This window comes from Salmo salar, chromosome 19 (assembly GCF_965601325.2).
Source record: "Salmo salar chromosome 19, fSalSal1, whole genome shotgun sequence".
NCBI classification, from domain to species: Eukaryota; Metazoa; Chordata; class Actinopteri; order Salmoniformes; family Salmonidae; genus Salmo; species Salmo salar.
In genome coordinates, this window is record NC_138309.1 from 5418393 (window position 1) to 5446124 (window position 27732).

Genomic DNA, 27732 nt, shown 5'->3' on the forward strand with positions numbered 1-27732 from the left:
TCACTGCAACAGCCCTAGGTGTAACCGCAGATAGAACCTTATGGCTTTCAAATGTCAATCTGGGTTCAGCCATAAAGTTCTGACACTTCTGAATTAGATTTTTTTTAATTTTTTTTAACTGAACATATTAGAATACATAAATGATAGAATAACACTTTACCAAGATAGTCAGAACACATCGTCAAATACATTAGTAAATGTGATGACATCATTTACTTAAGCTTTTTTGTTGTTGCTTGCCAGCCGTTATTGCTTACTAGCCTAGATCACTGTTTCCCAAACTTGTTCATGGGGCCCACCATGGATGTGCATTTTGGTTTTTGCTCTAGCACTGCACATCTGATTCAAATAACCATCTCAAGATTTGATTATTTGAATCCATTGTGTAGTGCTAGTAGGAACAAACAAGATGTGGACCCATGGGGGGTCCATCTGTATTTGTTCTGGCTTGTGATTGGTTTGCAGATAGACCCTTATGTTGCCAAGTTCAAATGTTGTATTTGTATGAAAAACCATTTTACAAAAATTTCAGAGAACCTTGATCTATTGATTTGAGGTTATCCAAACTATGAAAAAGAAAAACTACGCACAGACGTTATCGATAGAAAGAAGAAAAAAAAAAAACATGAACCTCTATGGGCTAGGTGGGACGCTAGCGTGCCACCCGTGGTGCACTCCATCAACAGCAGGTGCATTTCAAGAGCGGCAAATTTGAATCCAAATAAATGTCAAAATTCAAATTTTTCAAACATACAACTATTTTACACCCTTTGAAAGATAAACATCTCCTTAACCTCTTGGGGCTAGGTGGGACGCTAGCGTGCCACCTGTGGTGCACTCCATCAACAGCAGGTGCATTTCAAGAGCGGCAAATTTGAATCCAAATAAATGTCAAAATTCAAATTTTTCAAAAATACAACTATGTTACACCATTTGAAAGATAAACATCTCCTTAATCTAACCACGTTTTACGATTTCAAAAAGGTTTTACGGCGAAAGCATAAATTTAGAGTATGTTAGGACAGTACATTTACAAGAGTTGTGTGTAATGTTTTGTCAAGTCAAAGACAGGGTCACCAAAACCATAAAACCAGCTAAAATGATACACTAACCTTTTACAATCTCCATCAGATGACACTCCTAGGACATTATGTTAGACAATGCATGCATTTTTAGTTCTATCAAGTTCATATTTATATACAAAAACAGCGTTTTACTATGGCATTGATGTTGAGGAAATCGTTTCCCTCCAATAACCGGCAGTCAAGTCAGCGTCACAAATTAAATAATTAAAATTAGAAAACATTGGTAAAATATTATATTGTCATTTAAAGAATTATAGATTTACATCTTTTGAACGCAATCAACTTGCCAGATTTAAAAATAACCTTACTGGGAAATCACACTTTGCAATAATCTGAGCACTGTGCCCAGAAAAATACGCGTTGCGATACAGACTAGACGTCATGTTGGGGAGATCTAAAATCGAAAATACTATGTAAATAATCCATTACCTTTGATTCTCTTCATCAGATGTCACTTCCAGGTATCACAGGTCCATAACGAATGTAGTTTTGTTCAAAAAAGCTCATCATTTATGTCCAAAAATCTCCGTCTCGTTAGCACATGATGTAAGCCAGCCGGACTTCTCGTCATGAACGAGGGGAAAAAATATATTTCCGTTCGTTCAAACATGTCAAACGTTGTATAGCATAAATCATTAGGGCCTTTTTTAACCAGAACATGAATAATATTCAAGGTGGACGAATGCATAGCCTTTTATAACGTATTGGAACGAGGGTACCCAACATGAAGTAGCGCGCCAGGTGTCTAATGGGACATCACCGTTCCATGGCTCTTGTTCGGTCAGATCTCCCTCCAGAAGACTCAAAACACTTTGTAAAGGCTGGTGACATCTAGTGGAAGCAATAGGAAGTGCCAAAATATTCCTAAACCCCTGTGTTTTTCAATGGGATAGGTTTAAAATCAATACAACACATCAGGTATCCACTTCCTGTCAGAAAATGTCTCAGGGTTTTGCCTGCCAAATGAGTTCTGTTATACTCACAGACACCATTCAAACAGTTTTGGAAACTTTAGAGTGTTTTCTATCCATATATAATAAGTATATGCATATTCTAGTTACTGGGTAGGATTAGTAACCAGATTAAATCGGGTACATTTTTTTTATCCAGACGTGCAAATGCTGCCCCCTAGACCCAACAGGTTAATCTAACCACGTTTTACGATTTCAAAAAGGTTTTACGGCGAAAGCATAAATTTAGAGTATGTTAGGACAGTACATTTACAAGAGTTGTGTGTAATGTTTTGTCAAGTCAAAGACAGGGTCGCTAAAATTATGCACTAACCTTTTACAATCTCCAACAGATGACACTCCTAGGACATTGTTAGACAATGCATGCATTTTTAGTTCTATCAAGTTCATATTTATATCCAAAAACAGCGTTTTACTGTGGCGTTGATGTTCAGGAAATCGTTTCCCTCCAATAACCGGCATTCAAGTCAGCACCACAAATTAAATAATTAAAAATTAGAAAACATTGGTAAAATATTATATTGTCATTTAAAGAATTATAGATTTACATCTCTTGAACGCAATCAACTTGCCAGATTTAAAAATAACCTTACTGGGAAATCACACTTTGCAATAATCTGAGCACTGCGCCCAGAAAAATACGCGTTGCGATACAGACTAGCCGCCATGTTGGGGAGATCTAAAATCGAAAATACTATGTAAATAATCCATTACCTTTGATTCTCTTCATCAGATGTCACTTCCAGGTATCACAGGTCCATAACGAATGTAGTTTTGTTGAAAAAAGCTCATTTATGTCCAAAAATCTCCGTCTTGTTAGCACATGATCTAAGCCCGCCGGACTTCACTTCATGAACGAGGGGAAAAAATATATTTACGTTCGTTCAAACATGTCAAACGTTGTATAGCATAAATCATTAGGGCCTTTTTTAACCAGAACATGAATAATATTCAAGGTGGACGAATGCATTCTCTTTTATAACGTATTGGAACGAGGGTACCCAACATGAACTCGCGCGCCAGGTGTCTAATGGGCCATCATCGTTCCATGGCTCTTGTTCGGTCAGATCTCCCTCCAGAAGACTCAAAACACTTTGTAAAGGCTGGTGACATCTAGTGGAAACAATAGGAAGTGCCAAAATATTCCTCAGCCCCTGTGTTTTTCAATGGCATAGGTTTAAAGGTAATACAACACATCAGGTATCCACTTCCTGTCAGAATCTGTCTCAGGGTTTTGCCTGCCAAATGAGTTCTGTTATACTCACAGACACCATTCAAACAGTTTTAGAAACTTTAGGGTGTTTTCTATCCATATATAATAAGTATATGCATATTCTAGTTACTGGGTAGGATTAGTAACCAGATTAAATCAGGTACATTTTTTTTATCCAGCCGTGCAAATACTGCCCCCTAGCCCTAACAGGTTAAGTAATGTCCGGAACGCTGTGATTTATGAAGACGCACTCTTAACACTATCCCTAAAGACATGATGTTTCCCTACAGCTTTGGGAGGACAAAGAAGGCAAGAAGAAGATGAACAAGAACAACGCCAAAGCCCTCAGCACCCTGCGGCAGAAGATCCGGAAGTACAACCGGGATTACGAGACGGAAATCACCAGCTATAAGGAGGTGAGGCTTTTCACTACAACACAGGATGGTAGATTCTTAAGAAGCTGTTTTTAAAAAAACAGTGCATATAACACTTACCACTAAGGAATGCACATATGAAGCTACATTGAAGAATCTAGATATTCATTATGGCACTTTTTTTTACTTTTTTTTTTTACATTCACTGCCTTCAGAAAGTATTCACACCACTTGATTTCTTCCATATTGTGTTACAGCCTAAAGTAAAATTGTATTAAATTAAGGTTTTGTCACTGGCCTACACACAATACCCCATAATATCAGTTGTTTTTTGAAAATGTTTCAAATTAATGAAAAGCGCTAATGTCATGAATGCAACAACATTCTAGTACATTTATAAACTGGATTGTGTTTCGGAATTATATCCGTTTTTCCTCTTCTATTTTTTTCATCGTTGTTGCTTATAGCCGATTTGATACAGTTCAAACAAAATGCATGGTTGGTGGTTCAAATTAATCAAATGTGGTTTAGCGATTGAGTGGATCGTTTGTAGAAAGGTAATTCGAAGAATTGCTGTGATATCCGTACTTCACTAAGTAAAGTTGTATGGTTAAAAACACATGTTGGGCTGTATAGGCTGTTTATCTGACAAATCGGCTACCTATTTGAAATCAATGCAGCAGCCTGCCTTCGATCATGGGCATGTAGTCTAGACTACGACTGGAAAAATTGAGGAATTCAAGAGAATATACAGTGCATTCGGAAAGTATTTTTCCACATTTTATGTTACAGCCTTGTTCTAAAATTGATTAAATCTACACACACAACACCCCATAATGAAAAGCAGAAACAGTTTTTTCAATATTTTTGCATATGTATTCAACTGAAATCACATTTACATAAGTATTCAAACGCTTTACTCAGTACTTTGTTTAACCTCTTACATCTAGACGTTCCGCTAGCGGAACACCTGCTCCAATATCCAATGATGGGCGTGGTGCGAAATACAAACTCCTCTAAAATCCGAAAACTTCCATTTTTCAAACATATGACTATATTACAGCATTTTAAAGACAAGACTCTCGTTAATCTAACCACACTGTCCGATTTCAAAAAGGCTTTACAGCGAAAGCAAAACATTACATTATGTCAGCAGAGTACCCAGCCAGAAATAATCAGACACCCATTTTTCAAGCTAGCATATAATGTCACAAAAAACAAAACCACAGCTAAATGCAGCACTAACCTTTGATCTTCATCAGATGACAACCCTAGGACATTATGTTATACAATGCATGCATGTTTTGTTCAATCAAGTTCATATTTATATCAAAAAACAGCTTTTTTACATTAGCATGTGACGTTCAGAACTAGCATACCCCCCGCAAACATCCGGTGAATTTACTAAATTACTCACGATAAACGTTCACAAAAAAACATAACAATTATTTTAAGAATTATAGATACAGAACTCCTCTATGCACTCGATATGGCCCATTTTAAAATAGCTTTTCGGTGAAAGCACATTTTGCAATATTGTCAGTAGATAGCCCAGCCATCATGGCTAGCCATTTAGACACCGACCAATTTTAGCCCTGACCAAACTCCGATTTACTATTACAAAAGTTTGATTACCTTTGTTGTCTTCGTCAGAATGCACTCCCAGGACTTCTACTTCAATAACAAATGTTGGTTTGGTCCAAAATAATCCATCGTTATATCCAAATAGCGGCGTTTTGTTCGTGCATTCTAGACACTATCCGAAGTGTAAATAAGGGTCACGAGCATGGCGCAATTCGTGACAAAAGATTTCTAAATATTCCATTACCGTACTTCGAAGCATGTCAACCGCTGTTTTAAATCCATTTTTATGCAATTTTTCTTGTAAAAAAGCGATAATATTCCGACCGGGAATCTGCGTTTAGGTAAACAGAGGAAAGAAAACAAAGCATTCGGTCGACGCGGGCACGCGCCTGAGTCTCACAGTACTGTAACCAGCCACTACCCAAACGCGCTACTTTGTTTCAGCCAGAGCCTGCAAAGCCACGATTCAGCTTTTTGTCGCCTTCTGAGAGCCCATGGGAGACGTAGGAAGTGTCACGTAACAGCAGAGATCCTCTGTAATGGATAGAGATGGCAAAGAAGGCCAAGAAATGGTCAGACAGGGTACTTCCTGTACAGAATCTTCTCAGGTTTTGGCCTGCCAAATGAGTTCTGTTATACTCACAGACTCCATTCAAACAGTTTTAGAAACTTTGGAGTGTTTTCTATCCAAAGCTAATAATTATATGCATGTTCTAGTTTCTGGGCAGGAGTAATAATCAGATTAAATCGGGTACGTTTTTTATCCGGCTGTGAAAATACTGCCCCCTATCCATAACAGGTTAAGCACTTTTGGCAGCGTTTACAGCCTGGAGTCTTCTTGGGTATGTTGCTACAAGCTTAGCACACCTGTATTTGGGGAGTTTCTCCCATTCCTTTCTGCAAATCCCATCAAGCGCTGTCAGGTTGGGTGGGGAGCGTCGCTGCACAGCTATTTTCAGGTCTTTCCAGAGATGTTTGATTGGGTTCAAGTCTGGGCTCTGCCAGGCCCTCTCAAGGACTTTCAGAGACTTGTCCCGAAGCCACTCCTGCGTTGTCTTGGCTGTGTGCATAGGGTGATTGTCCTGTTAGGTGAACCTATGCCCCAGTCTGAGGTCCTGAGTGCTCTTGGGCAGGTTTTCATCAAGGATCTCTCTGTACTTTGCTCCATTCATTTAACCAGGTAGGCCAGTTGAGAACAAGTTCTCATTTACAACTGCGACCTGGCCAAGATAAAGCGCGACAACAGTGACAACAGTTACACATGGGATAAACAAACGTACAGTCAATAACACAATAGAAAAGTCTGTATACAGTGTGTGCAAATGATGTAAGGCTATAAATAGGCCATAGTGGCGAAGTAATTACCATTTAGCAATTTACACTGGAGTGATATATGTGCAGATTAGGAAGTGCAAGTAGAAATACTGGTGTGCAAAAGAGCAGAAAAACAAATATGGTGATGAGGTAGGTAGTTGGATGGATGGGCTATTTACAGATGTGCTGTGTACAGCTGCAGCAATCGGTAAGCTGCTCTGACAGCTAACACCTAAAGTTAGGGAGATACGTTTCCAACTGATTTTTGCAATTCGTTCCAGTTATTGGCAGCAGAGAACTGGAAGGCGCCCAAAGGAGGTGTTGGCTTTGGGGATGACCAGTGAAATTTACCTGCTGCACGCGTGCTACGGGTGGGTGTTGCTATGGTGACCAGTAAGCTGAGATAAGCGCCAGTGGGTTTGGCGACGAGTATGTAGCGAGGACCAGCCAACGAGAGCATACAGGTCAGTGTGGTTGTTAGTATTTGAGGCTTTGGTGACAAAACGGATGGCACTGTGATAGACTGCATCCAATTTGCTGAGTAGTGTTTTGGAGGCTTGTTTGTAAACGACATCACTGAAGTCAAGGATCGGTAGGATAGTCAGTTTTATGAGGGTAAGTTTGGTAAGGAGGCTTTGTTGCAAAATAGGAAGTCAATTCTAGATTTAACATTAGATTGGATATGCTTAATGTGAGTCTGGATGGAGAGTTTACAGTCTAGCTAGACACCTAGGTATTTATAGTTGTCCACATATTCAATGTCAGAACTGTCCACAGTAGTGATGCTAGTCAGGCGGGCGGGTGCAGGCAGCGATCGATTGAAGAGCATGCATTTCGTTTTACTTGCATTTAAGAGCAGTTGGAGGCCATGGAAGGAGTGTTGTATGCCATTGAAGCTCGTTTGAAGATTTGTTAAGTGTCTAAAGAAGGGCCAGATGTATACAGAATGGTGTCATCTGCGTCGAGGTAATAATCACCCGCAGCACAGCAAGAGTGACATCATTGATATATGTATATACAGAGACAAGAGTTGGCCCGAGAATTGAAACCTGTTGCACCCCCATAGACTGCCGGAGGTCCGGACAACAGGCCCTCCGATTTGACACACTAAACTCTATCAGACAAGTAGTTGGTGAACCAGGCGAGGCAGTCATTTGAGAAACAAAGGCTGTTGAGTCTACCGATAAGAATACAGTGATTGACAGTCGAAAGCCTTGGCCAGATCGATGAATACGGCTGCACAGTAATGTCTTATCGATGGCGGTTATATCGTTTAGGACCTTTAGCGTGGCTGAGTTGTATCCGTGACCAGCTCTGAAACCAGATTGCATAGCGGAGAAGGTACGGTGGGATTCGAAATGGTCGGTGATCTGTTTCCTCACTTGGCTTTCAAAGACTTTAGAAAGGCAGGGCAGGATGCATATAGGTCTGTAACCGTTTGGGTCTAGTCTCCCCTTTGAAGAGGGGGATGACCGCGGCCGCTTTCCAATCTTTAGAAATCTCAGATGATACGAAAGAGATTAAACAGACTATTGATAGGGGTTGCAACCGTAGCAGCGGATCATTTTAGGAAGAGGGTCCAGATTGTCTGGCCCAGTTGATTTTGTAGGGATCCAGATTTTGCAGCTCTTTCAGAACATCAGCTGTCTGGATTTGGGTGAAGGAGAATTTGGGGGGGGGGGGGGGATCTTAGTCCAGTTGCTGCGGGGGGTGCAGAGCTGTTGGTTGGGGTAGCCAGGTGGAAAGCATGGCCAGCCGTAGAGAAATGCTTATTGAAATTATCTGTGATTTATCAGTGGTGACAGTGTTTCCTAGTCTCAGTGCAGTGGGCAGCTGGGAGGAGGTACTCTTATTCTCCATGGGCTTTAGTGTCCCAAACTTTTTGGAATTAGTACTGCTGGGTGTACGTTTCTGTTAGGAAAGCAAAGGCTAGCTTTTTCAAACTGACTGTGTATTGGTTCCTGACTTCCTTGAAAAGTTGCATGTCGCGGGGGCTATTCGATGCTAGTGTAGTACGACACAGGGTGTTTTTGTGCTGGTCAAGGGCATTCAAGTCTGGAGTGACCCAAGGGCTATATCTGTTCTTCTACATTTTTGGAAAGGTGCATGCTTATTTAACCTGTCTGGGAAACGTGGGACGTTTGCGTCCCACCCTAGTCAACAGCCTGTGGAATCGCGTCGCGCGAAATACAAATACCTCATAAATGCTATAACTTCAATTTCTCAAACACATGACTATTTTACACCATTTTATAAATACACCTCTCCTGAATCGAACCACGTTGTCCGATTTCAGAAAGGCTTTACAGCAAAAGCAAAACATTAGATTGTTAGGAGAGTACCCTGCCAAAAATAATCACACTGCCATTTTCAAAGCAACTAGCATGCATCACAAATACCCAAAACACAGCTAAATGCAGCACTAACCTTTGACAATATTCATCAGATGACACTCCTAGGACATCATGTTACACAATACATGCATTTTTTGTTCGATAAAGTTCATATTTATATATAAAAGCAACATTTTACATCGGCGCGTGACCTTCAGAAAATATTTTCCCTCAAATGCTTCCGGTGAATCAGCACTACAATTTACAAAATTACTATTCGAAAACATTGGTCAAATATAATATTGTCATTCAAAGAATTATAGATTAACATCTCGTTAATGCAACCGCATTGCCAGATTTAAAAATAACTTTACTGGGAAATCACACTTTGCAATAAACGACGTGCTATGCTCAGAAAAATAGGCTAGGCGATACAGGTTAGCGCCATCTTGGAACCATCTAAAATCAAATATACTATTGTAAATATTCACTTACCTTTTATCTTCATCAGAAGGCACTTCCAGGAATCCCAGGTCCACAACAAATGTTGTTTTGTTCGAAAAAGTTTATAATTTATGTCCCAATAGCTCCTTGTTAGCGCGTTCCGAAGGCTGTGCGAAGCGCGCGGGACTTGTCCTCACGAATGTGCAAAAAAAAAGTATTTACGTTCGTTCAAACATGTCAAACGCTGTATAACATAAATCTTTAGGGCCTTTTCAATCAGAACTTCAATAATATTCAAGGCGGACGATTGCATTGTCTTACTAAACGTTTCAGAACGAGTGAGTACTCACGGGCACGCGCATCATAGTAGTAATGGCCCTCCCTCTATGACAAACTTTCCAGGCCTCACGTTCGGTCAGTTTTTACCAGAGAAGACTCAAACCACTTTGTAAAGACTTGACATCTAGTGGAAGCCTTAGGAAGTGCTAAATGAATCATTTTTTTTACATTTTTACATTTTAGTCATTTAGCAGACGCTCTTATCCAGAGCGACTTACAGTAGTGAATGCATACATTTCATTTCATACATTTTTTTTTTTCCTGTGCTGGCCCCCCGTGGGAATCGAACCCACAACCCTGGCGTTGCAAACACCATGCTCTACCAACTGAGCTACAGGGAAGGCTAACTCACGGTGTGTTTCATAGGCAAAGGGTTGAAAGTGATTCCACAAATTTCCACTTCCTGTTAGGATTTGTCTCAGGGTTTTGACTGCCATATGAGTTCTATTATACTCACAGACACCATTCAAACAGTTTTAGAAACTTCAGAGTTTTCTATCCAAATCTACTAATTATATGCATATTCTCGTTTCTGGGTAAGAGTAGTAACCAGTTTAAATCGGGTACGTTTTTTATCCGGCTGTGAAAATACTGCCCCTTATCCCCAACAAGTTAACCTGTTATGGCTAGGGGGCAGTATTTTCACGGCTGGATAAAAAACGTACCCGATTTAATCTGGTTACTACTCCTGCCCAGTAACTAGAATATGCATATAATTATTGGCTTTGGATAGAAAACACCCTAAAGATTCTAAAACTGTTTGAATGGTGTCTGTGAGTATAACAGAACTCATATGGCAGGCAAAAACCTGAGAAGATTTCATGCAGGAAGTGGCCTGTCTGACAAGGTGTCGTTCTTCTTGTCTCTGTTTATTGAAGAGTGAGGATCTTAGCTGTCCCGTGACACTTCCTACGGCTGCCATAGGCTCTAAGAAGGCGGCAAAACGCTGAATCGTGGCTTTGCAGGCTCTGGCTGAAACAAAGTAGCGCGTTTGGGTAGTGGCTGGTTACAGTACTGTGAGACTCAGGCTCGTGCCCGCGTCGACCGAAAGCTTTGTTTTCTTTCCTCTGTTTAGCTAAATGGACATTCCCGGTTGGAATATTATCGCTTTTTTACGAGAAAAATGGCATAAAAATGGATTTTAAACAGCGGTTGACATGCTTCGAAGTACGGTAATGGAATATTTAGATTTTTTTTGTCACGAATTGCGCCATGCGCACGACCCTGATTTACCATTTCGGATAGTGTCTGGGACGCACGAACAAAACGCCGCTATTCGGATATAACGATGGATTATTTTGGACCAAACCAACATTTGTTATTGAAGTAGCAGTCCTGGGAGTGCATTCTGACGAAGACAACAAAAGGTAATCAAACTTTTATAATAGTAAATCTGATATTGGTGAGTGCTAAACTTGCCGGGTGTCTAAATAGCTAGCCCGTGATGCCTGGGCTATGTACTTAGAATATTGCAAAATGTGCTTTCACCAAAAAGCTATTTTAAAATCGGACATATCGAGTGCATAGAGGAGTTCTGTATCTATAATTCTTAAAATAATTGTTATGCTTTTTGTGAACGTTTATCGTGAGTAATTTAGTAAATTGTTAGTGAATTCGCCGGAAGTTTGGGGGGGTATGCTAGTTCTGAACGTCACATGCTAATGTAAAAAGCTGTTTTTTGATATAAATATGAACTTGATTGAACAAAACATGCATGTATTGTATAACATAATGTCCTAGGTGTGTCATCTGATGAAGATCATCAAAGGTTAGTGCTGCATTTAGCTGTCTTCTGGGTTTTTGTGACATTATATGCTAGCTTGAAAAATGGGTGTCTGATTATTTCTGGCTTGGTACTCTGCTGACATAATCTAATGTTTTGCTTTCGCTGTAAAGCCTGTTTGAAATCGGACAGTGTGGTTAGATAAAGGAGAGTCTTGTCTTTAAAATGCTGTGAAATAGTCATATGTTTGAAAAATTTAAGTTTTTGTATTTTTGAGGAATTTGTCATTCGCGCCACGCCTATCATTGGATATTGGAGCAGGTGTTCCGCTAGCGGAACGTCTAGATGTAAGAGGTTAAGATGGTGAGGAAAGTACTTTTATAGAATAACAAGGCATCCTCTACAGACGGGATGAGGTCAATATCCTTCCAGGATACCCGAGCCAGGTCGATTTAGAAAGGCCTGCTCGCTTTTCATGACAATTATGCTGGCATACACTACGCTGTCTGAAGTAACTTCTGCACGCATAAATTCAATCCGACCTACCCCTTGTGATTTCAACTTAATAATGAACCTTTCCCAAGATACTCCGAGCCAGGGTGAGACGCTTAGTTCCTACGCATGGCCCGTTGACATGGCAATCTTACTTTTCTCCCTCTCATTCAGAACCCAATGGCGTCAGCGGATGAGGAGGAGGAGGAGGAAGAGAAGTATGAAGTTGACTCGGGTGAGTTTCTTACCACACCTTTTCATTACACCTCGAGCTATGCCTACAGTAAATGCCAGTAGTGGAAGACTCAAGTCTGCTTTTGTTAAAGCCAGAACCGACCATAGGGCATGAGACTACCTCCTATTTGAAAATCGCGCCACGGGATTACACTGGCTGTTGCCCAGAGAGGTTAACGAGTGATTATGTTAAGATTGATTTTTTTTTTTTATAAGATAAGTTTAATGCTAGCTAGCAACTCACCTTGGCTTCTTGCTGCCTTCGCGTAACATGTAGTCAGCCTGCCACGCAGGCTCCTCGTGGAGTGCAATGTAAGGCAGGTGGTTAGAGCGTTGGACTAGTAACCGGAAGGTTGCAAAAACGAATCCCCGAGCTGACAAAGTAAAAATCTGTCGTTCTGCCCCTGAACAAGGCAGTTAACCCACCGTTCCTAGGCCGTCATTGAAAATAAGAATGTGTTCTTAACTGACATAACCGATTGTTATGAAAACTTGAAATCGGCCCTGATTAATTGGCCATTCCGATTAATCGGTCGACCTCTGGCCGAAATAACTTAAACCCTTACCAATATCCAAAACAAATGTCACAAAATGTTGTCATAATATATGCTCAAACGCTTCCGAACTGTTTTGGCTGAGAAGGCATTGGGCCCATTTTTAGTGGTATGATTTGACTAGGGATCAAATCCCCATCTTTACAATCGCAGTGCACCATTGATACATGAATTCTATGGACTAGCCACTGTTTTAACTGCAGTTATCGTTCTAATCACTTTGTCTGTAGGGTCGTCGTCAGACAGCGACGAAGTGCCGGGAGTTGCCAAGAGCTTCCTGAAGAAGAAACCGGCTGCCGAGGTGGCAGCGCCTCCGCCGGACGCCAGCAAGTTCCTGAAGGCAGCGACGGTAAGAGGATGATGCCCTCAGTGGCTCTATTGCAGTGCGCAGTTATTGGCAAGCACACTCACTTGAAAATGTAAATTTTTTTATTGTAGTAAGCCAGAAATGTGACATTTCTCTGTTTTGGCTGAGGGGCTGCCTAATCATAAAGCACTATCATTCTCCCTACCAAGCCCTCTCCCACCGACAGTCAATCTTTTGTTATTGTCCACCATCACTTTAATCTAACTTGTATGTGTGTAATGACTGTGTACATTGTCATCTTCAACAGGACAAGGAGGCTTCCAGCAGCAGTGATGAGGATGACGAAGACTGGGACTCGGACACCGCGGAAAGTGGCAGTGGTAGTGAAGACGAAGAGGGCAAGAATGCCTCCATGGCCCAAATCTTCCTGAAGAAGTCAGTCCCTTTCCCTGTTCTTTTTACTACAACATCCTTTGTACCTCACGTGTTAGACTCAATCCACAATCATTCTGTCCCATCACTGCCTGTGTAACTGAACATTGCTCGAATTCTAAACATCCTGCCTTTTGCTTTCCTTCAGTAGCTCGCACTCTATGTAAAAATATGCTCTAGAGTAGGGGTCAGCAACAGATGGTATGCGGGCCATATTCAGGCCCATGTTTTCTGTTCTGGGAAGAAATCAGCCGACAGCAGGATCTAGTTGCCTACCCCTGCTCTAGAGACGCTTGTCTCTGACAAGTTTTAGACACTGTCTGTCTGATTTACAACACCCCATTCTGCCTCGCAAGGCCCGGTAGTGAGGCAGAGCGACACACAAGCGAGAAGAAAAAGGAGGATAGGAAGAAGAGACACAGGCGGAAGGAGCGCCTGGAGGAAGAGGCAGAGGAAGAAGCCCAAGAGGAGGGTGAAGGCGAATGGGAGAAGGTGAAGGGAGGAGTGCCCCTTGTCAAGGTGGGTGATCAAGTTGTGGCATGACAATACAAAGAGTATCCTCACTACACTTATCTGTATATATGGTTTGTATTCATTAGGCACCAAATGTAAGAGAACTGATTTGAAACGGAGAGCGACCACTTGGACTTTACCAACAAGAAACGCTAATTTTTATTTTCCATTGCAAAATGTTCTAAAGCATTTTCTGTTGCGTGCCCAAATGAACACAACCCAATGGTCCCGGAGACATAATGCTTCTGAGTAGAAGTGCTGTTAATCTAGGATCAAGTCTATAGATTGTAATGAATAGACAGAGGGGACCTGATCCTCGATAAGCACTCCTACTCTGAGACTTTTTTTATACAGACCCAAACCTGCCAGAGGATGTGTGGTGTGTGCTAATTGCTTCTCCCGACAGGAGAAGCTTAAGATGTTTGCCAAGGGAACAGAGATCAACACAACAGTTGTGGTAAAGAAACTCAATGAGATTCTGCAGGCCCGTGGAAAGAAGGGAACCGACAGGTACAACTCATTTGACAACATTTGCATATGCTCTGTCCCAAAATTAGCCCCTAGTCACTTCTCGTTGGCCCTTTGTAGATCTGAAATCCAGGCTGATGGAAACAAAATGGTATTGGTTCTTCCTAAGGCTAGACAAAGTTTTAGCCTTTCACTGATATAGCACTTTGTCTACAAGGGGACATCCTGTAGGGTTTTGGGGTTTCTTTTGCGACCAGACCAAAAAAGTAGTTAAAGCCCTAGCCGATATGACATCAACGCCTGAAAAGACCCAAAACTAACCTAACGCTGTTCCTACACCCCCTGTTCTGTCTACCACCACGTCTACCTTCTGTTCTGTTCAGAGCTGCCCAGATTGAACTTCTCCACGCTCTGGCCAACATCTCCAACGAGAACAACCTGGGTGAGGGCATCCTGGTCAAGATCAAGTTCAACATCATCGCCTCCCTGTACGACTACAACCCCAACCTGGCCGCCTTCATGAAGGTCAGATGCACTGCTGTAAAGTGATAATTTGTTAAATGCTTAATTGTTAAATTGCCAAATGCTAAAACCTTCGTGGTTTTAGTACCACCCATCTGCCGCCTCCATGGATGTGTGGCCATGCTTACGGGACAGAAAGACTTTCCGTCGTTGTCTTATGGGGTTGAGCCTGAGCGGCCTTAATTCCGCCACCTCTATGAAAGGATTGCTCATTTGGAGAGAGAAAAAAAAACTATTTTCTGAGAATCCTGCAATAATGGCTATTCTATCCCTTTTTAATATTCTCCCAATAGTAGTTGGGGGTTAAACGGGTACAACTTGAAGTTATTGGACAAGTTCAAGTTGTACTTTGCCCATTTTTAGAAATGTCTTCTCAGAATCGCAATTTACAGTGCCTTGCAAAAGTATTCACCCCCCTTGGCATTTTTCCTATTTTGTTGCATTACAACCTGGGATTTAAATGGATTTTTATTTCGATTTAATGTAATGGACATACACAAAATAGTCCAAATTGGTGAAGTGAAACGAGGGGAAAAAAACTTGTTTAACAAATTATAAAAACAGAAAAGTGGTGCATGCATATGTATTCACCCCCTTTGCTATGAAGCACCTAAATAACATCTTGTGCAACCAATTACCTTCAGAAGTCACATAATCAGTTAGATTGCACACAGGTGGACTTTAAGTGTCACACGATCTCAGAGTATATATATATATATATATATATATATACCTACCTGTTCTGAAAGGCCCCATAGTCTGCAACACCACTAAGCAAAGAGGTCAGGGACAAAGTTGTGAAGTACAGATCAGTATTGGGTTATAAAAAATATCTGAAACTTTGAACATCCCACGAGCACCATTAAATCCATTATTAAAGAATATGGCACCACAACAAACATGCCAAGAGGGCCGCCCACCAAAAATCACGGACCAGGCAAGGAGGGCATTAATCAGAGGCAACAAAGAGACCAAAGATGACCCTGAAGTTAGCTGCAAAGCTCCACAGCGGAGATTGGAGTATTTGTCCATAGGACCACTAAGTCGTACACTCCACAGAGCTGGGCTTTACGGAAGGGTGGCCAGAAAAAAATAAGAAAACATGTTTGGTGTTCGCCAAAAGGCATGTGGAAGACTCCCCAAACATATGGATGCAGGTGCTCTGGTCAGAAGATGCTAATATTGAGCTTTTTGGCCATCAAGGAAAACTCTGTCTGGCGCAAACCCAACACCTCTCATCACCCTGAGAACACTATCCCCACAGTGAAGCGTGGTGATGGCAGCGTCATGCTGCCTATTTTTCATCGGCAGGGACTGGGAAACTGGTCAGAATTTAAGGGATGATGGATGGCGCTAAATACAAGAAATTCTTGAGGGGGGAAACCTGTTTGTCTTCAGAGATTTGAGACTGGGACGGAGGTTTACCTTCCAGCAGGATAATGACCCTAAGCATACTGCTAAAGCAACACTCGAGTGGTGTAAGGGGAAAGATGTAATTGTCTTGGAATGGCCTAGTCAAAGCCCAGACCTCAATCCAATTGAGAATCTGTGGTATGACTTAAAGATTGCTTTACGTCAGCGGAACCCATCCTACTTGAAGGAGCTGGAGCAGTTTTGCCTTGAAGAATGGGCAAAAATCCCAGTTTCTAGATGTGCCAAGTTTATAGACACCCTAAGAGACAAGCAGCTGTAATTGCTGCAAAAGGTGGCTCTACAAAGTATTGACTTTGGGGGGGTGAATAGTTATGCACGCTCAAGTTGTTTGTTTTATTTCTTGTTTGTTTCTCACAAAATGATTTTGCATCTTCAAAGTGGTAGACATGTTGTGTAAATCAAATGATACAAACCCCCCAAAAATCTATTTTAATTCCAGGTTGTAATGCAACAAAATAGGAAAAATGCCAAGGGGGTGAATACTTTTGCAAGCCACTATTTATTATTTTTTCCACCTTTATTTAACCAGGTAGGCTAGTTGAGAACAAGTTGTCATTTGCAACTGCGACCTGGCCAAGATAAAGCATAGCAATTTGACACATACAACAACAGTTACACATGGAATAAACAAAACATAGTCAGTAATGCAGTAGAACAAAAGAAAACAAGTCTATATACAGGGAGTGCAAATGAGAAGTTAAGGCAATAAATAGGCCATGGTGGCGAAGTAATTACAATATAGCAATTAAACACTGGAATGGTAGATGTGCAGAAGATGAATGTGCAAGTAGAGATACCGGGGTGCAAAGGAGCAGGATGAATGAATGAATAAATAAATACAGGATGAGGTAGGTAGGTAGATGGGCTGTTTACAGATGGGCTATGTGCAGTGATCTGTGAGCTGCTCTGACAGCTGGTGCTTAAAGCTAGTGAGGGAGATATGAGTCTCCAGCTTCAGTGATTTTTGCAGTTCGTTCCAGTCATTGGCAGCAGAGACCTGTAAGGAAAGACGACCAAAGGAGGAATTGGCTTTGGGGGTGACCAGTGAGATATACCTGCTGGAGCGCGTGCTGCTATGGTGACCAGTGAGCTAAGGTGGGGCTTTACCTAGCAGAGACTTGTAGATAACCTGTAGCCAGTTTGGCGACGAGTATGAAGTGAGGGCCAACCAACGAGAGCATGCAGGTCGCGATGGTGGGTAGTGTATTGGGCTTTGGTGACAAAACGGATGGCACTGTGATAGACTGCATCCAGTTTGAGTAGAGTGTTGGAGGCTATTTTATAGATGACATCACCAAAGTCGAGGATCGGTAGGATGGTCAGTTTTACGAGGGTATGTTTGGCAGCATGAGTGAAGGATGCTTTGTTGCGATATAGGAAGCCAATTGTAGATTTAATTTTGGATTGGAGATGCTTAATGTCAGTCTGGAAGGAGAGTTTACAGTCTAACCAGACACCCAGGTATTTGTAGATGTCCACGTAGTCGAAGTCAGAACCGTCCAGAGTAGTGATGCTGGACGGGCGAGCAGGTGAGGGCAGTGATCGATTGAATAGCATAGATTTAGTTTTACTTGCGTTTAAGAGCAGTTGGAGGCCACGGAAGGAGAGTTGTATGGCATTGAAGCTCGTCTGGAGGTTAGTTAACACAGTGTCCAAAGAGGGGCCAGAAGTATACAGAATGCTGTCGTCTGCGTAGAGGTGGATCAGAGAATCACCAGCAGCAAGAGAAGCAACATTGATGTATACAGAGAAGAGAGTCGGCCCGAGACTTGAACCCTGTGGCACCCACATAGACTGCCAGAGGTCCGGACAACAGGCCCTCCGATTTGACACACTGAACTCTATCAGAGAAGTAGTTGGTAAACCAGGCGAGGCAATCATTTGAGAAACCAAGGCTGTCGAGTCTGCCAATAAGAATGTGGTGATTGACAGTCAAAAGCCTTAGCCAGGTCGATACTGTGCAGCCATACTCAATGTCTCTTATCGATGGCGGTTATGATGTCGTTTAGGACCTTGAGCGTGGCTGAGGTGCACCCATGACCAGCTCTGAGTCTGCGTAGCGGAGAAGGTACGGTGGCATTCGAAATGGCCGATAATCTTTAACTTGGCTTTCGAAGACCTTAGAAAGACAGGGTAGGATAGATATAGGTCTGTAGCAGTTTGGGTCTAGAGTGTCACTCCCTTTGAAGGGGGGGATGACCGCGGCAGCTTTCCAATCTTTGGGAATCTCAGATGATACGAAAGAGGTTGAACAGGCTAGTAAAAGGGGTTGCAATAATTTTAGAGGGTCCAGATTGTCTAGCCTGGCTGATTTGTATGGGTCCAGATTTTGCAGCTCTTTCAGAACATCAGCTATCTGGATTTGGGTGAAGGGGAAATGGTGGGGACTTGCAGGCAATGAGGCAGTGATCGCTGCGATCTTGATTGAAAACTGCAGAGGTACATTTGGAGGGCGAGTTAGTTAGGATTACATCTATGAGGGTGCCTGTGTTTATGGATTTGGTGTTGTACCTGGTAGGTTCATTGATAATTTGTGTGAGATTGAGGACATCAAGCTTAGATTGTAGGATGGGCTGGGGTGTTAAGCATGTCCCAGTTTAGGTCACCTAGTAGCATGAGCTCAGAAGATGGATGGGGCAATCAATTCACATATGGTATTGAGGGCACAGCTGGGGGCAGAGGGAGGTCTATAGCAAGCGGCAACAGTGAGAGACTTGTTTCTGGAAAGGTGCATTTTTAGAAGTAGAAGCTCGAATTGTTTGGGTACAGACCTGGATAGTAGGACAGAACTCTGCAGGCAATCTTTGCAGTAGATTGCAACACCGCCCCTTTGGCAGTTCTATCTTGGCGGAAAATGTTATAGTTACCGATGGAGATTTCAGGGTTTTTGGTGGTTTTCCTAAGCCAGGATTCAGACACGGCTAAGACATCCGGGTTGGCAGAGTGTGCTAAAGCAGTGAGTAAAACAAACTTAGGGAGTAGGCTTCTAATGTTAACGTGCATGAAACCAAGGCTTTTACGGTTAGAAGTCAACAAATGAGAGCACCTGGGGAGTGGGAGTAAAGCTAGGCACTGCAGGACCTGGATTAACCTCCACATCACCAAAGGAGAGGGAGGGGCTGGCAAGCTAGCAGTTGGCAGACCGGGGCTGGCAAGCTAGCAGTTGGCTGACGTCGCAATGGGGGTAAGTCTGTTTTTGCCTCTTCGTGCAGTGACGTCGATAGACCAGTCGTGGAATTAGAAGTGTCCCAAGTAGCTCTAGGTAGCTAGTAGGCCGCGGTTAGCAGAATGGGCCTTCAGCGGACGTCGCGCCTGAGGGGCCTGTTGGAATCTTCGGGCAGATTATGTCGGTATTCCAGTCGTAGAGGATCGGCGGGGTTCCGTGCCCCGTACCGGCAGTAGAAGGGGTCCGGATATTGTAGCCCAGGAGTGGGCTTCGGTGGTAGCACAGGAGCACTGGCCGGGCAAGCTTCAGGCTAATTGGTGCTTGCGGGATAGAAAAGCTAGCCAGGAGTAGTCACCTGGGATTGCGGTTAGCTAGTTGCGAAGATCCAGATGAAAATGTTCAGAGTTTGCGGTAGGAATCCGGGGATACAGGGGAATTAATTTTTTTTAAAAATAATAATAGGTCCGTTATGCTCTGGTTTGAGTCACATTGTTCGAACTGGCGAGAGCTTTCCGAGCTAAAGGCTAGCTGATGACTGCTAGCAATGGTTTGCTGACTGATTGCTGGTAGGTAGTTAACTGGCTAGCTTCAGTTGAGGGATTCCAGATCTGAAGTAAATAGAAATACTTTAGAAAAAAACAGATCCACGCCACATTGGGTGAGGCGGGTGTCAGGAGAGTATTTAGAAGTTGAGGTTGGGAATTTAAAAAAAAAAGATATGCTAAGAAAAAGATGTAAAAAGATATATACAAAGACGTCTGACTGCTACGCCATCTTGGATTCACTGTACAAGTATATTTACAAGGAATTTGTCCTGGCAAAATGGTGCTGACAGCCATAAACTCCTGTGTACAGCCTGGATTCTCCTGTATTTGTCCCTGAGCGTGACCCCAATTCCCGCTAATATTCTCCTCATCCCCTTTACCTGTTCCGCACAACCCCTCTCCCAGGCTGACATGTGGAAGACGTGTCTGGACTGCATTGACGAGCTGCTGGACATCCTCTTTAACAACAACAACATATTTATCGGCGAGAACATCGCAGAGGACAGTGAGAACCTGGCCATAGCCGACTCTCAGGTAATTCTCAAACTCTTAGTGAATGATTGGTTGATTGAATTTCTTAGAGAATTATTGATTGGTTGGTTACATTTATTTGAACTACTCCAAACAAGAAGTTCCCTCACAGGAAAATAAAGCTCTAATATAATTTAAACATAAATAAATACGTAAACAATCAAGAACAAGCAGTATGTACATTAGAAAAACCTTTCAAATATAACAAGCTTTTATTCATTTCCATATTGGTCCTTTTGGCAAGAATGACAATACACTTCATGTGATAGGCTACAGTTTTGAAGTATTTTGTCCAACTAAAGTCAGTTTTTCTCTCTTCCTCAGCCATTCAGGGTGCGCGGCTGCATTCTGACCTTGGTGGAGAGGATGGATGAAGAATTCACCAAGATCATGCAGAACACTGACCCCCACTCTCAAGGTGAGGCCCATTTTGGATCCACATCCCCCTTTTCAAAATATAGAGGTCACTTGTGCGTTTGTCAAGGACAAACTAAGTTGATACTCAATCACTATAGACTCGTATGAAGTAAAATTATTGATAGAGTAGATGGCAATAAAATTCCTATGAAAACCTGTACACCACAAATTATTGGGATCACTTTTCTTTACCTATAAATTAGTGTTTCCTTACCACTGCAGTTTGAGCTGATCTTTCACACTCACTTGCAATCGTACATGATCATTCAATCACTCACTATCTCCCCCAGAGTATGTGGACAACCTGAAGGATGAGGGGCGTGTGTGCGGCATCATCGACCGCCTGCTGGGCTACCTGGAGACCAAGGGCAGCACGGAGGAGGTGTGCCGTGTCTACCTACGCCGCATCATGCACACCTACTATAAGTTTGACTACAAGGCTCACCGCCGCGCACTGGGCCTCCAGGGAGAGACCAAGGTAAGGAAATGGATAGAGACCCCAACAAAGACATAGAATGACATCCTTGTCATGGGTACATTAAATATGGCAGCCGGTCCACACATCCTAGAACTCTAATGGTAATATCTGTTTTAGTAATTGATTTTCTATGGACCCCAAGGCTGCATCTCAATTGTTTAAAATTACTTCCTCATCTCTTTTTCGTTTGAGATTTCAGGATCGGAGAGGTGTAAGCAATATCGCAGATACTCACTAGGAATTTGTTCAGAACCTATCAGTAGACTATTGAGGGTAGAGGTTGACCGAATATGATTTTTCAACGCCGATACCAATTATTGGAGGACTAAAAAAATGCTGATACCGATTAATCGGCCAATTTTCTTTTGTTTTTATATATACACATTTGTAATAATGACAATTACAACAATACTCAATGAACCCTTGAACTTAATATAATACATAAATAAAATCAATTTAATCTCAATAAATAATGAAACATGGTCAATTTGGTTTAAATAATGCAAAAACAAAGTGTTGAAGAAGAAAGTCAAAGTGAAGTATGAGCCATGTAAAAAAGCTAACGTTTAACCTGTCTGAGCTAGTGGGAAGTCACCGTCCCACCCTATTCAACAGCCAGTGGAACACCGTGGCGCGAAATACAAAAACCTCAAATGCAATAATTTAAATTTTTCAAACATACGACTATTTTACACCATTTGAAAGAAGACTCGTTAACCTGTTAGTGCTAGGGGGCAGTATTGACACGGCTGGATAAAAAACATACCCGATTTAATCTGGTTACCACTCCTACCCAGTAACTAGAATATGCATATACTTATTACATATGGATAGAAAACACCCTACAGTTTCTAAAACTGTTTGAATGGTGTCTGTGAGTATAACAGAACTGAAATGGCAGGTCAAAACCTGAGAGATTCCTTTACAGGAAGTGGCCTGTCTGACCATTTCTTGAACTTCTTTTCCATCTCTATCTTTTACTAAGGATCTCTGCTCTAACGTGACACTTCCCACGTCTTCCATAGGCGCTCAGAGCCCGGGAAAAAACAGAATGTCGTCATTCCAGCCCCAGGCTGAAACACATTATCGCCTTTCTCAAGTGGCCGATCAAGGGACTCTGGGCTTATGCGCGTGACCCGACCGCCCCCGCCTTTGTGATTTTTTTCCTCTGTTTGCCGAAAAGGAGATTCCCTGTTGGAATATTATCGCTTTTCTACGAGAAAAATGGCGTAAAAATTGATTTTAAACAGCGGTTGACATGCTTCGAAGTACGGTAATGGAATATTTAGAATTTTATTGTCACGAATTGCGCCATGCGCGCGACACTTCTTTACCATTTCGGATAGTGTCTGGAACGCACGAACAAAACGCCGCTATTCGGATATAACGATGGATTATTTTGGACCAAACCAACATTTGTTATTGAAGTAGCAGTCCTGGGTGTGCATTCTGACGAAGACAACAAAAGGTAATCAAACTTTTATAATAGTAAATATGATTATGGTGAGTGCTAAACTTGCCGGGTGTCTAAATAGCGAGCCCGTGATGCCTGGGCTATGTACTTAGAATATTGCAAAATGTGCTTTCACCAAAAAGCTATTTTAAAATCGGACATATCGAGTGCATAGAGGAGGTCTGTATCTATAATTCTTAAAATAATTGTTATGCTTTTTGTGAACGTTTATCGTGAGTAATTTAGTAAAATCTTAGCGAATTCCCCAGAAGTTTGCGGGGGGTATGCTAGTTCTGAACGTCACATGCTAATGTGAAAAGCTGGTTTTTGATATAAATATGAACTTGATTGAACAAAACATGCATGTATTGTATAACATAATGTCCTAGGGTTGTCATCTGATGAAGATCATCAAAGGTGAGTGCTGCATTTAGCTGTCTTCTGGGTTTTGGTGACATTATATGCTGGCTTGAAAAATGGGTGTCTGATTATTTCTGGCTTGGTACTCTGCTGACATAATCTAATGTTTTGCTTTCGTTGTAAAGCCTTTTTGAAATCGGACAGTGTGGTTAGATTAACGAGAGTCTTGTCTTTAAATAGCTGTAAAATAGTCATATGTTTGAGAAATTGAAGTAATAGGATTTTTAAGGTTTTGAAAATCGCGCCACAGGCTGCAAGTGGCTGTTACGTAGGTGGGACGCAAGCGTCCCACCTAGCCCATAGAGGTTAATCAAACCACATTGTCTGATTTGAAAAAGGCTTTACAGCGAAAGCAAAACATTAGATTATGTTAGGAGAGTACATAGCCCAAAATAATCACACAGACATTTTCCAAGCAAGCATATATGTCACAGCTAAATGAAGCACTAACCTTTTGATCTTCATCAGATGACACTCCTAGGACATTATGTTATACAATACATGCATGTTTTGTTCAATCAAGTTCATATTCATATCAAAAAACAGCTTTTTACATTGGTGTGTGATGTTCAGAAAATGTATCCCCATTTACTAAATTACTCATCATAAACGTTGACAAAATACATAATACAGAACTCCTTTATGCAATCGCTATGTCAGATTTAAAAATAGCTTTTTGGTGAAAGCACATTTTTGCAATATTCTGAGTACATAGCTCAGCCATCACGGCTAGCTATTCAGACACTCGCCAACTTCGGGGCCCACTAAACTCAGAATTACTATTAGAAAAATTGTATAACCTTTGCTGATCTTCGTCAGAATGCACTCCCAGGACTGCTACTTCCACAAGAAATGTTGTTTTTGTTCCAAATAATAATGTAAAAAGCTGGTTTTTGATATAAATATTAACTTGATTGAACAAAACATGCATGTATTGTATAACATAATTTCCTAGGGTTGTCATCTGATGAAGATCATCAAAGGTTAGTGCTGCATTTAGCTGTGGTTTGGGTTTATGTGACATTATATGCTAGCTTGAAAAAATGGGTGTCTGATTATTTCAGGCTGGGTACTCTGCTGACATAATCTAATGTTTTGCTTTCGCTGTAAAGCCTTTTTGAAATCGGACAGTGTGGTTAGATTAACGAGAGTCTTGTCTTTAAAATGGTGTAAAATAGTCATATGTTTGAAAAATTGAAGTTTTTGCATTTTTGAGGTATTTGAATATCGCGCCACGGGATTACACTGGCTGTTGAGACGTAAGCGTCCCACCTAGCCCATAGAGGTTAACAAAAGCACATTTGAGTTATCACTCTATCCCTCTCCACCTTTCTCTCTCTCCTCCCTAGTCTGAGCAGGATGCGGAGGAGAGCGAGGGTGAGGACAGCGCCTTCATCATGGACCGCCTGTGCAAGTTCATCTACGCCAAGGACCGCACGGACCGCATCCGCACGTGCGCCATCCTGTGTCACATTTACCACCACGCGCTGCACTCGCGTTGGTACCAGGCCCGTGACCTGATGCTCATGAGCCACCTGCAGGATAATATTCAGCATGCCGACCCACCCGTACAGGTATGAACACATGAGTGTGGGGGCACACAGCACCCAGAATGTCAAGCTGTTCATACAAGCAGGGACACCCTGCTGGGCAACATCCGCAGCGGTGTAAAATACTACTTTAGGTTTTTTGGGGGGGTATCTGTACTTTACTATTTATATTTTTTACCACTTATTTTTACCTCACTGCATTCCTAAAGAAAATGTACTTTTTCCTCCGTACATTTTCACTGACACCCAAAGTACTCATCACATTTTGAATTCTTAGCAGGACAGGAAAACTGTCTAATTCACACATTTATCAAGAGAACCTCCCTGGTCATCCCTACTGCCTCTGATCTGGCGGACTCACTTAACACATGCTTGAGTGTTGGAGCGTGCCCCTGGCTACTCGTAAATAAAACAAAATGATGATGCCGTCTGGTTTGCTTAATATAAGGAATTTGAAATTATTAAGTATAAGTGTATTTTAGCGTTTGCATTTACTTTTGAGACTTAAGCATATTTAAAACCAAATACTTTTACCCGGTGCCAATTTTTTGTATTTTTTTTTTTTAAGCTATCTTTTATTTTACTCAAGGATGGGTACTTTTTCCACCACTGATCATCCGGCACGCTACAGGGCTCCAGACTTACTCTTTCCCCTGGTGGCGCTGGTGCCACTAATTTTCAGTTAGTGGGAGCAGCCCATGATTTGGTCACAACATTTTGCTGTGGTGTCACGCAATAGAAAACCTTTGCAATCATCTTACAAAGTCATATAACGTAATTCACAGTGCTACTAAGATTGTATGATTCAAGAAACTGTTTATTCTATCATGTCCAAACAGGAATGCCTAATTCAATATATATTGATGTGCAACCTAAACTAGTGATTGTCATGAATTTTGGGTTGATAATTAGTCTTGCTATATTTACACTCCTAATTGGGCTCCAGAACTTCTGATTTCATTTTTTTCAGTAGAGATTAATTTACTTACATATTTTTGATATACTAACATCCAAAAATATGTATGTTTTATCATTGGAATGTGCTACAAAACGAGGCAACGATGCACTTTAGGACCATGTGGATGTGTCCGAGCGGTCGGGTAGACTGTTTGGAGTGTTTATACGACTGGATAAATGTTTTTATAAAATGTCTCCCCCCCACTTCTAAAATGAAAGTTGCGCCCCTGCTAATATCACATACGCTTTACTTTATTTGGGGCTTATTCACCATCTAAGGAAGTGGAAATTCAACTCATTATCTAGATCACTAAATATAATAAACTGCTTGTTAGATTAATTACAACTAACAGTACATTTAATGTCCTAAACTTAGCCATGTACTACCCAATGATGTCTATATAAGCCTATGCAATCATCAGAGATGGCCGATACGCGCTTTGCCCGATCCGAATCTCAAAGATCCATACCAGTTTATTTGTTTTTAAAACGGTGCTAAAAGACTATTTGGAGTTGAGAAAATAAACAAACACATGTAATACCTACATAAAGCTGAGACCTTCCTTTCCTCAACTGTCACAACAGTAGTTGCTTTCAAAACCGTTCTTTCTCGCGATTTGATTTTGAAATGTTGCGCAATCAGAACACATTTTCTTTCTGTCTACTCGAACTGCTCAGGGGGGAGGGAGTGAGTCGCTCCTGCCAGCGACACAGGGGCAGGGCAGACACTTTAATTGCAGGGATCAGGATAAGCCTGCTTGACCAAATCAAGCTTTTAGCCACCCCAAAAACAGAAAGCCTTGTAAAGTGATCAACTAGAATTTGCAGCTCGTGACGAAGAAAACATTGAACTTGCACAACCAAGTCAGTCTCAAAATTCGACTGAATTATTGCACTCTGGGGCCCTGCACATAACTGTGTACACCCACCCACACAGACTGATAGAACTCTGTGTGACCATGTCTCCCCCTCCAGATCCTGTACAACAGGACCATGGTGCAGCTGGGGATCTGTGCCTTCCGCCAGGGCATGATCAAGGATGCCCACAATGCCCTGCTGGACATCCAGTCGAGTGGCCGCGCCAAGGAACTGCTGGGCCAGGGCCTGCTCATGAGGAACATGCAGGAGAGGAATGCAGAACAGGAGAAGATTGAGAAGAGGCGACAGGTAAGCTACGGCTTGGCTAAGCTTAACTCAGCGGAAGAAACTACTGGTAGTCTAAGGCTAGGATAGGTTGAAGCCAGCAAGCAGAACAGTAGAGGATTGAAAATACACTACAGGTAGCCTAGGCTAGTCAAATGCAGAGCAGAAGAGACGAGTGGTAGGCTAGGCTAAACCCAGCAGATCAGTTGACAAGTAGGCTCAACCCAGCAGAACAGTTGACAGCAGGAAACGATTGAGAAGAGACGACTGGTAGACCAATCTCAGCTAGACAGACAGGTAGGCTAGGCTAAACGTGGGCTAGGCAAAACTCGACCGTGTAGGTTCCGAGCTGTAAGGCCTTTGTCTGGAAAGATTAAATAAAGATTTTCACGTTTGTTAAGGATGATACACTGGAACCTGTTTTTGACTATTGTACAGTATTACACTGATACACTACACTGACTGGGGTTGGTTTACGACGTGACATTGTTGTCCATCTTGTTCCAGGTGCCCTTCCACATGCACATTAACCTGGAGCTGCTTGAGTGCGTGTACCTGGTGTCTGCCATGCTGCTGGAGATCCCCTACATGGCAGCCCACGAGTTTGACGCCCGCCGAAGGATGATCAGCAAGCAGTTTCACCACCAGCTGAGGGTGGGCGAGAGGCAGCCCCTTCTCGGTACGTACAGTAGACAATGGTGACAAAGCAGGGTTGTGTTCATTAGGCCCCAAATGG

At 42.1% G+C, this 27732-nt stretch overlaps 1 protein-coding gene across 4 annotated transcripts in view; it reads left to right on the forward strand.

Moving 5' to 3' along the window:
* LOC106578327 (eukaryotic translation initiation factor 3 subunit C) overlaps window positions 1–27732 on the forward strand; it is a 58626-nt gene that overhangs the window by 15518 nt on the left and 15376 nt on the right. For 2 of the 4 annotated variants that reach the window (XM_014157018.3, XM_014157021.3), the window contains exons 5-17: window positions 3560–3685; window positions 12047–12107; window positions 12891–13009; window positions 13275–13402; window positions 13756–13918; window positions 14319–14422; window positions 14764–14905; window positions 20453–20581; window positions 20903–20996; window positions 21286–21473; window positions 24696–24920; window positions 26829–27020; window positions 27504–27675. In XM_014157018.3, the coding sequence (XP_014012493.1) occupies window positions 3560–3685; window positions 12047–12107; window positions 12891–13009; window positions 13275–13402; window positions 13756–13918; window positions 14319–14422; window positions 14764–14905; window positions 20453–20581; window positions 20903–20996; window positions 21286–21473; window positions 24696–24920; window positions 26829–27020; window positions 27504–27675 (1843 nt within the window). The remainder of the gene's footprint in view (window positions 1–3559; window positions 3686–12046; window positions 12108–12890; window positions 13010–13274; window positions 13403–13755; window positions 13919–14318; window positions 14423–14763; window positions 14906–20452; window positions 20582–20902; window positions 20997–21285; window positions 21474–24695; window positions 24921–26828; window positions 27021–27503; window positions 27676–27732) is intronic. The other 2 variants (XM_014157019.3, XM_014157022.3) reach the window with 1 other exon arrangement.